The sequence below is a fragment of the Gymnogyps californianus genome, unplaced genomic scaffold (assembly GCF_018139145.2).
Source record: "Gymnogyps californianus isolate 813 unplaced genomic scaffold, ASM1813914v2 HiC_scaffold_47, whole genome shotgun sequence".
Lineage (NCBI taxonomy): Eukaryota > Metazoa > Chordata > Aves > Accipitriformes > Cathartidae > Gymnogyps > Gymnogyps californianus.
This window is the reverse complement of record NW_026114367.1, coordinates 382458-393085: the sequence shown is the minus strand read 5'-3', so window position 1 is coordinate 393085 and position 10628 is coordinate 382458. Positions and strand designations below refer to the sequence as shown.

At 64.2% G+C, this 10628-nt stretch overlaps 1 protein-coding gene across 1 annotated transcript in view; it reads right to left on the bottom strand.

Annotated features, from left to right (window-relative positions):
- PSMC4 (proteasome 26S subunit, ATPase 4) overlaps window positions 1-10000 on the bottom strand; it is a 10935-nt gene extending 935 nt beyond the window's left edge. Inside the window, 10 exon segments of the mRNA XM_050914544.1 lie at window positions 1942-2124; window positions 2952-3028; window positions 4066-4233; window positions 5980-6063; window positions 6066-6072; window positions 6163-6272; window positions 7953-8099; window positions 8649-8835; window positions 8947-9045; window positions 9944-10000. Coding sequence (XP_050770501.1) covers window positions 1942-2124; window positions 2952-3028; window positions 4066-4233; window positions 5980-6063; window positions 6066-6072; window positions 6163-6272; window positions 7953-8099; window positions 8649-8835; window positions 8947-9045; window positions 9944-9979 — 1098 coding nt within the window. The 5' untranslated portion in view covers window positions 9980-10000.
- Between the last annotated feature and the right edge of the window lie 628 nt (window positions 10001-10628).

The window sequence follows — 10628 nt, the reverse complement described above, 5'->3', positions numbered from 1 at the left end:
GGGGTCCCAACCCTGACATCTCCCCATGCTTCCCGATGTCCCCATGGTGTCCCCAACCCCAACATCTCCCTAGGGTCCCTGATGTCCCCATGGTGTCCCCAACCCCAACATCTCCCTAGGGTCCCTGATGTCCCCATGGTGTCCCCAACCCTGACATCTCCCCATGCTTCCTGATGTCCCCATGGTGTCCCCAACCACGACATCTCCCCATGCTTCCTGATGTCCCCATGGTGTCCCCAACCACGACATCTCCCCATGCTTCCTGATGTCCCCAACCCCGACATCTCCCTAGGGTTCCTGATGTCCCCATGGGGTCCCCAACCTCGACATCTCCCCATGCTTCCTGATGTCCCCAACCCCGACATCTCCCCATGCTTCCTAATGTCCCCATGGTGTCCCCAACCCCGACATCTCCCTAGGGTCCCCGATGTCCCCATGGTGTCCCCAACCCTGACATCTCCCTAGGGTCCCTGATGTCCCCAAGGTGTCCCCAACCACGACATCTCCCCATGCTTCCTGATGTCCCCAACCCCAACATCTCCTTAGGGTTCCTGATGTCCCCATGGTGTCCCCAACCACGACATCTCCCCATGCTTCCTGATGTCCCCAACCCCGACATCTCCCTAGGGTCCCGATGTCCCCATGGTGTCCCCAACCTCGACATCTCCCTAGGGTCCCTGATGTCCCCAAGGTGTCCCCAACCCCGACATCTCCCCATGCTTCCTGATGTCCCCAACCCCAACATCTCCTTAGGGTTCCTGATGTCCCCATGGTGTCCCCAACCCTGACATCTCCCTAGGGTTCCTGATGTCCCCATGGTGTCCCCAACCACGACATCTCCCTAGGGTTCCTGATGTCCCCATGCTGTCCCCAACCCCGACATCTCCCTAGGGTTCCTGATGTCCCCATGGTGTTCCCAACCTCGACATCTCCCCATGCTTCCTGATGTCCCCAACCCCGACATCTCCCTAGGGTCCCCGATGTCCCCATGGTGTCCCCAACCCTGACATCTCCCTAGGGTTCCTGATGCCCCCATGGTGTCCCCAACCCCGACATCTCCCTAGGGTCCCCGATGTCCCCATGGTGTCCCCAACCCTGACATCTCCCTAGGGTCCCTGATGTCCCCATGGTGTCCCCAACCCCGACATCTCCCCAGGGTTCCTGATGTCCCCATGCTGTCCCCAACCCTGACATCTCCCTAGGGTTCCTGATGTCCCCATGGTGTCCCCAACCTCGACATCTCCCCATGCTTCCTGATGTCCCCAACCCCGACATCTCCTAGGGTCCCCGATGTCCCCATGGTGTCCCCAACCTCGACATCTCCCCATGCTTCCTAATGTCCCCATGGTGTCCCCAACCCCGACATCTCCCTAGGGTCCCCGATGTCCCCATGGTGTCCCCAACCACGACATCTCCCTAGGGTCCCTGATGTCCCCAAGGTGTCCCCAACCACGACATCTCCCCATGCTTCCTGATGTCCCCAACCCCAACGTCTCCTTAGGGTTCCTGATGTCCCCATGGTGTCCCCAACCTCGACATCTCCCCATGCTTCCTGATGTCCCCAACCCCGACATCTCCCTAGGGTCCCCGATGTCCCCATGCTGTCCCCAACCCCGACATCTCCCCATGCTTCCTGATGCCCCCATGGTGTCCCCAACCCCGACATCTCCCTAGGGTCCCCGATGTCCCCATGGTGTCCCCAACCCCAACATCTCCCTAGGGTCCCTGATGTCCCCATGGTGTCCCCAACCCCGACATCTCCCTAGGGTTCCGATGTCCCCACGGGGTCCCCAACCCCGACATCTCCCCGTGGTTCCCTGATGTCCCCATGCTGTCCCCACCTCCTCAGGCTGTCCCTTGGAGGGGGGGGGGAGAACCCCACTTTGGTGGGTTCCCCATCACCCCCACGTCCCCCCCACCCCCACCCCGCGGTGTGCCCACGTGTCCCCAGATACAGTCCTCGAGGTCCACCTCCTCGGAGAGGTTCATCTTGCCGGTGATGGTGGAGAAGATGAGACGTTTCTGCCGTCGGTCGGGCAACGGGAATTCGATTTTCCGGTCCAGGCGGCCGGGACGCAGCAGCGCCGGGTCCAGGGTGTCCGCCCGGTTCGTCGCCATGATCACCTGGAGGTGGGGGGGGGGACACACATGACACGGGTGTCACCGTCACCGTGTGGCACCCTAGGAATTACCCCGGCACCCATGGGAGACCAGGGTGGAGCAGCACCCGGAGCAGCGTGACAAGCGTGGCTTGTCATCAGGGTCATTTGGTGGCACAACGGGGTGTCCCCCAGCACCCCTGTGACCCCCATACCACCAGCACCCCTGGGACCCCCCCACAGCACCCATGGGACCCCCCCATAGCACCCATGGGATGCCCTGGCATCCCCCCGACCCCTCCAGCACCCATGGGACCCCAGGATGGAGCACCACCCTGAGCAGCACGTCCCCATGGTTTGTCATCATGGTCATCTGGGGGGGACACTGAGGTCCCTCTCCAGCACCTTGCACTGTCATGGGACCCCCCCCCCCAGCACCCATGGGACCCCCCAGCATCCCTAGACCCCCCCCAGCACCCATGGGACTCCCCCAGCACCCATGGGACCCCAGGGTGGAGCAGCGATGAGAGCTGCATGTCCCCATGCTTTGTTATCACGGTCACCTTGGTGGGGACAAGGGGGTGTCCCCCAGCACCCATGGGACACTCCAGCACCCCTGGGACCCCCATAGCACCCACGTGACCCCCCCTAGTATCCTTGGGCTCCCCATAGCACCCATGGGACCCCAGGATGGAGCAGTACCCAGGGCACCCTCTCCCCATGGTTTGTCATCAGGGTCACCTTGGTGGGGGGGGAACACCGAGGTCCCCCACAGCACCCCTATAGCACCCATGGGACCCCCCCCCCCACCACCACCCTTGGGACCCCCATAGCACCCATGGGACCCCCCACCTTGACGTTGACGTTCTGGTCGAAGCCGTCCATCTGGTTGAGGAGCTCCAGGAGGATGCGCTGAACCTCCCGGTCGGCTGCGGTGGAGGGTGGGGTGGGGGGGACAGGGTGGGGAGCTGACACCCAAGGGACCCACCCCAACCCCCCCCCCCCCCAGCACCCATCACCCTCCCAAGGACCTTCCTGACCTGGCCCCACAGATGGGGGGCCTGATATACCCTGGGTCCCCCACCCCAAGCAACATCAGAGGGTCCCTGATCCCCACCACCCAGGGGTCTTCCCCCTGCCCCAAGGACCAGGGGACACCAAGGGGTCCCAGAACCCCACCACAGGGTCCTCCAGAGGGTTCCTGACCCCCCACCCAAGCCCCAACGACCACCAAGAGATCCTGGAACCCCACCATGGAGTTCTCCTGAGGGTTCCTGACCCCCACCCAAGCCCCAACGACCACCAAGGGGTCCCAGAACCCCACCACAGGGTCCTCCAGAGGGTTCCTGACCCCCACCCAAGCCCCAACGACCACCAAGAAGTCCCGGAACCCCACCACGGAGTTCTCCAGAGGGTTCCTGACCCCCACCCAAGCCCCAACGACCACCAAGAAGTCCCGGAACCCCACCACAGGCTTCTCCAGAGGGTTCCTGACCCCCACCCAAGCCCCAGGGACCACCAAGGGGTCCCGGAACCCCACCACGGAGTTCTCCAGAGGGTTCCTGACCCCCACCCAAGCCCCAACGACCACCAAGGGGTCCCAGAACCCCACCATGGAGTTCTCCTGAGGGTTCCTGACCCCCACCCAAGCCCCAACGATCACCAAGGGGTCCCAGAACCCTACCACAGGCTTCTCCAGAGGGTTCCTGACCGCCACCCAAGCCCCAACAACCACCAAGAGATCTTGGAACCCCACCATGGAGTTCTCCAGAGGGTTCCTGACCCCCACCCAAGCCCCAACGACCACCAAGGGGTCCCGGAACCCTACCACAGGGTCCTCAAGAGGGTTCCTGACCCCCACCCAAGCCCCAGTGACCACCAAGGGATCCTGGAACCCCACCATGGAGTTCTCCAGAGGGTTCCTGACCCCCACCCAAGCCCCAACGACCACCAAGAGTCCCCTCACCTCCGGTCTGGGCGTCGAAGCGCTTGGTGGCGATGGCGTCGATCTCGTCGATGAAGATGATGGCGGGGGCGTTCTCCTTGGCCAGGCGGAAGACGTCGCGCACCATGCGGGGACCCTCCCCCAGGTACTTCTGGACGAACTCCGAGCCCACCACCCGGATGAAGGCGGCTGGGGACACCCGCAGGGGCTGGGACCTTGCGTCTGGGCGGGGGGGTGCCCCAGGGAGCACCCCTAGACCTCCCCTGGCCACCAGCACCCCAAGGAGCCCACCAGCACCCCAAGGAGCCCACCAGCACCCTGGGGTGCTCTCAGCAACCCAAGGAGCCCACCAGAATCCCCCAGGATCCCATCAGCACCCTGGGGTGCCACTGCCACCCCAAGAACCCCACCAGCACCCCAAAGACCCCACCAGCACCCTGAGGTACCCTCAATACCCTAAGGACCTCACCAGCACCCTAAGAACCCCACTAGCACCCTGGGGTGCCCTCAGCAACCCAAGGAGCCCACTAGCACCCCAAGGACCCTACCAGCACCCTGGGGTGCCACTGCCACCCCTAGGTGACCCCAGCATCCCAAGGACCCCACCAGCACCCCAAGAACCCCACTAGCACCCTGGGGTGCCCTCAACAACCCAAGGAGCCCATCAGCACCCCAAGGACCTCACCAGCACCCTGGGGTGCCACTCCCATCCCCAGGTACCCCCAGCACCCCAAGAACACCACCAGCACCCCAAGGACTCGTTACAAGGACCCCCAAAGACCCCATCAGCACCCCAAGGACCCCATCAGCACCCTGCAGTGCCCCCAGCACCCTAAAGACCCCACTACTACCTCAAGGACCTCACCACCACCCAAAGCTTATCTGAGCACCCCAAGGTCCCCACCAGCACCCTGGGGTGCCACCACCAGTCCCAGGTACCCCCAGAACCTCACCAGCACCCCAAGGACTCCATGACCATCCCAGGAGTACCCCATCACCTCAAGGACCCCACCAGCACCCCATGGATGTCACCAGCACCCTGGGGTGCCGCCACAGCACCCCAAAGACCCCACCATTACTCAAGGACCCCATCACCACCCAATGGACCCCAACCAACCCAAGGACCCCACCACCACCCAACGGACCCCAACCAACCAAGGACCCCAACACCACCCAATGGTTACCCCAGCACCCCGAGGTTCCCACCACCACCCTGGGTACCCTACCATCAACCCAAGGACCCCAACCAACCCAAGGACCCCACCACCACCCAACGGTTATCCCAGCACCCTGAGGTCCCCCAACACCAACCCAAGGACCCCAACACCACCCAATGGTTACCCCAGCACCCCGAGGTCCCTCACCATCAACCCAAGGACCCCAACACCACCCAACAGTTACCCCAGCACCCCAAGGTCCCCCAACACCAACCCAAGGACCCCAACACCACCCAATGGTTACCCCAGCACCCTGAGGTCCCCCAACACCCTGGGGTACCCCACCATCAACCCAAGGACCCCAACCAACCCAAGGACCCCACCACCACCCAACGGTTATCCCAGCACCCTGAGGTCCCCCAACACCAACCCAAGGACCCCAACACCACCCAATGGTTACCCCAGCACCCCGAGGTCCCCCACCATCAACCCAAGGACCCCAACACCACCCAACAGTTACCCCAGCACCCCAAGGTCCCCAACACCAACCCAAGGACCCCAACACCACCCAATGGTTACCCCAGCACCCTGAGGTCCCCCAACACCCTGGGGTACCCCACCATCAACCCAAGGACCCCAACCAACCCAAGGACCCCACCATCACCCAATGGTTACCCCAGCACCCTGAGGTCCCCCAACACCAACCCAAGGATCCCACCACCCCCCCAAGGATCCCACCAGCCACCATGGGTGCCCCCAGCACCCCGAGGTGCCCCACCTGTGGTGTGGTGGGCCACAGCCTTGGCCAACATGGTCTTGCCGCAGCCGGGGGGTCCGTACATGAGGACACCCCGTGGGGGTCAATGCCGATCTGGGTGGGGAGACAACACCCGGGGGTGACGTCAGGGGTCACCAAGGGTCCCATGTCCCCCCCCCACCCTTGGGTGCCGCGTGGCCTCACCTGCTTATAGAGCTCGAAGTGGGTGAGGGGCAGCTCCACGGCCTCCCGCACCTCCTGCTTCTGGATGTCCATGCCCCCGATGTCGGCGTACATCACGTCCGGCTTTTGGTCTGCAACGGGGACGGGCCATCAGCGGGGCACCCGCCGGGGTCACCACGGTGGCCGAGGGTCTCCGACCGGTGCCGGGGGCAACCTCGGTCACCGGAGAACAGCTCCAACCAGACCAGGTGACCTGGGATCTTGTCCAGGTGACAGTTGGGTAGCTCCAAGGATGGAGACCCACCACCCTCCATCCATGCCTCCATCCTTATTGTCACAACAGTTCCTGGACCAATCTCCCTTCCAAAACATCTCCAACCACAGTAGGTCACTTGGAACCTTGTCTAGGTGATGGTTGGGTAGTCCAAGGATGGAGATCCACCACCCATCGAGGTCTTGGCCACGGCTCCATCCTCTTGGGACAACAAGGACAAGACATTCCTACTGCAACCTCCTCCCCAAAACATCTCCGACCAGAGTGGGTCACTTGGGACCTTGCCTAGGTGATGGTTGGGTAGCTCCAAGGATGGAGACCCACCACCCTCCATCCTTATTGTGACAACAATTCCTGGACCAATCTCCCTTCCAAAACATCTCCAACCACAGTAGGTCACTTGGGACCTCGTCCAGGTGATGGCTGGGTAGCTCCAAGGATGGAGACCCACCACCCATCGAGGTCTTGGCCACGGCTCCATCCTCTTGGGACAACAAGGACAAGACATTCCTACTGCAACCTCCTCCCCAAAACACCTCTGACCAGAGTAGGTCACTTGGGACCTTGTCTAGGTGATGGTTGGGTAGCTCCAAGGATGGAGACCCACCACCCACCACCCTTGGTCGTGGTTCCAACCCTTTGGGACAGCAATTCCCTGGTCCAACATCTCCTCCGAAACTTCTCCAACCAGGCTGGGGCGCTCAGGACCTTGCCCAGGCGAGGGCTGGATGTCTCCAAGGATGGAGACCCACCACCCATCTAGGTCTCAGCCCCGGCTCCGAGACAAAAGGTCCTTGGTCCAACCTCCTCTGCAAAAACCATCTCCAACCAGAGCAGATCACTTGGGACAGCAGGGACAGGAGGTCCAACCTCCACCTTTCCAACCACAGCAACTCACTTCGCATCCCGTCCGGGCAATGCTTGCGTCTCTCCAACGATGGAGACCCACCACCGCCCACGTAGACCTTAGCCACGGCTCCGCTCTCCTGAGCCAGCAGGGACAAGAAGTCCCTGGTCCAACCTCCTCCATAAAACACTTCCCACCAGAGCAAGGCGCTCAGGATCTAACCCAGGTGAGGGATGGGTACGTCCAAGGATGGAGACCCACCACCCCTCCGGGTGGACCTGGACCACGTTCAGGTGCTCTCCACCATTCGGGTCCAGCTCTGAAGGTTCCTCTAAAGAAGAGCTCCGACCTTCAGCACCGTGGCATCTCCACAACCTGGTAGAACCCACGAACCTGCTGAGAACACCCTTGGTCCCACCACCGACAACGTGAACGAAGATACGTCACCCAACATCAAGCCCTTTCTGGTCACCACTCGGACCATGTCCTGCTGCTCTCCACCTTCCAGGTCCAGCTCTGGAGATCCCTGGTCTCCAGTGCACCAACATCTCCCCAACTTGGTAGCACCCATGAACCTGCTGTGAGAACGCCCTTGGTCCCACCACCGACGGCGCTGGCCGGCGCTCTGCACCCCGAAGCCTGGCTCCCTGGGACACGGGTGGTGGCCCTGGGACACGGGTGGTGGCCCACCTGACGTGAGCATCATGATGCTGCTGTCGGCCTCGGGTGGGAGGACGTCCACCAGCGCGTTGCTGTGCTTGTGCAGGGCCACCGAGGCGTTGGGCTTCAGCAGCTCCCGGTCGATGGTGCTCAGGATCCGCACGTAGTAGTTGGAGCCTGCAGGAGAACAAGGACCAGGTGGCCCTCACGTGTCACCTCCACCAGGCTTGTCCCCAAGCACGCCATGTCCCCACATTACCTGTCCCCTCGTGGCCATCCCCAACCTTCCCCGCCCATCCCCACGTCCCCACCACACCTTTCTTCTCACGGCCATCCCCAACCTTCCACGCCCATCCCCACGTCCCCACCACACCTTTCTTCTCATGGCCAACCCCAACCTTCCACGTCCACCCCCACGTCCCCACGCGACCTGTCCCCTCGTGGCCATCCCCAACCTTCCCCGCCCATCCTCACGTCCCCACCACACCTTTCTTCTCATGGCCATCCCCAACCTTCCACGCCCATCCCCATGTCCCCACCACACCTTTCTTCTCATGGCCATCCCCAACCTTCCACGCCCATCCCCACGTCCCCACCACACCTTTCTTCTCATGGCCATCCCCAACCTTCCACGCCCATCCTCACGTCCCCACCACACCTGATCCCTCACAACCAGTCCATCCCCACGTCCCCACCACCCCTGCCCCCCATGACCACGCCCCGCACCGGTGGTGGAGCCCACGATGGCGGTGTTCTGGTCGACGGCCTCCAGGAACTGCCCGATGACCAAGGGGATGCTCTGGATCCGCTTCACCTCCTCCTGGGCGTGGAGGAACTCCTTCTTCAGGTTCTTCTGCTCGTCCTTGATGTACTCCTCCTGCACCTCCAGGAACTCCAGCTCCTGCTGCAGCTTCTGCTGGGACATCCGGAGGTCAAAAAGGGCGGGGGGGGGTCCTGCCTGCCCCCCACCCTTCTCCCTGCCCGCACCTCCTCCTGCCTGCACCTCCTCCTGCCCGCACCTCACCTTGTAGCGGCTGTAGAGGTCCTCCAGGTCCTCAGGTTCTGGCACCAGGAAGGAGAGGCCGGCGGGCGGGCGGGGGGCGGCCAGCGCTGGCACCTCATCCTGGGGACGGGGGGGGGAGGCACCCAAGGGTGGGGGGGACACCCAGGGGTGGGGGGGGGCACCCAAAGGGTGGGGGAGCACCCAGAGATTGGAGGGGGAACCAGGTTGGGGGGGGGGGAACAAGACACCTAGAGATTAGAGGGGTGCCGCCTGGGCAAGGGGGGGGGGGGGGGCAGAGAGATTGGGGGGGGGCACAGAGAGATGGGGGCACCCAGAGGTGGGGTGGGGCACCCAAGGGTGGGGGGGCACCCAAGGGTGGGGGGGGAACTAGGTTGGGGGGGAGAGGACAACACCCAGAGATTGGGGGGGGCCACCTGGGCAAGGAGGGGGGGGGGGGGCAGAGATACTGGGTGGGGGGCACAGAGAGATGGGGGGCACCCAGAGGTGGGGTGGGGCACCCAAGGGTGGGGGGGCACCCAGAGATTTGGGGGGAACCAGGTTGGGGGGGAGAGGACAACACCCAGAGATTGGGGGGGGGGGCACCTGGGCAAGGGGGGGGAGGGCAGGCAGAGAGATTGAGGGGGGCACAGAGAGATGGGGGGGGCACCCAGGGGTGGGGACACTGAAACAACCGGGGGGGGCACCCGGAGATTAAGGGGGGAGCACCCATGGGTGCGGGGAACACCCAGAGATGAGGGGGCCCCGCGGGAGGGGTCACCCTGAAACGGGGGGGGGTTCACCCGAGGGGGAGGGCACCCAGAAATGAGGGGGCACCCGGAAGTGTGTGTGGGGGGGGCACCCGGAAGTAGGGGGGAAAGGGGGGGGGGAGGAACCGGAGAGGGGGGAGGGGGCACCCATGGCCGAGGGGATCCCCGGGGGGTCCCCGGAAATGGCCAGCCCCCCCCCGGGGTGTGTGGGACCCCCCCGACCCGCCCAGACCCGCCCGGCCCCCCCAGACCTGCGCCTTCTCCCCCAGCAGCCCCAGCTCCTCCATCGTGACGGCGCGCAGCAGCCGCGGGGGCTGACGGGAATGGGGGGGAGGAGCCGCGCGGGGGGAGGGAAACCCCGCCCCCTCCGCCGGCTGCCGCGGGGCATGACGGGAGATGTAGTCCCGGAACCAGCGCTCCCAGCACCGCCCCAGTGCTCCCAGTACGGCTCTCTGGCTCCCCCCAGTGCTCCCAGTGCAGCTCCCTGGCTCCCCCCAGTGCTCCCAGTGCCGCCCCAGTTCTCCCACCAGTGCCTGAACCTGGCTACCCCCAGTGCTCCCAGTTCTGCTCCCTATCTCTTCCCAGTGCTCCCAGTGCTGATCCAGCACTCCCCCAGGTGCTCCCAGTGCCGCCCCCGTGCTTCCCCCAGTGCTCCCAGTGCCGCTCCCTGGCTTCCCCCAGTACTGCCCCAGTGCTCCCAGTGCCACTCCCTATCTCTCCCCAGTGCTCCCAGTACCACCCCCGGGCTCCCAGTGCCACACCAGTGCTCCTCCCTGGATCCCCCCAGTTCTCCCAGTGCCACCCCAGTGCTCCCAGTTCAGTTGCCTGGCTCCCTCCAGTGCTCCCAGTGCCTCTACCCGGCTCCCTCCAGTGCTCCCAGTACTGCCCCAGTGCTCCCAGTGCCGCTCTCTGGCTCCCTCCGGTGCTCCCAGTGCT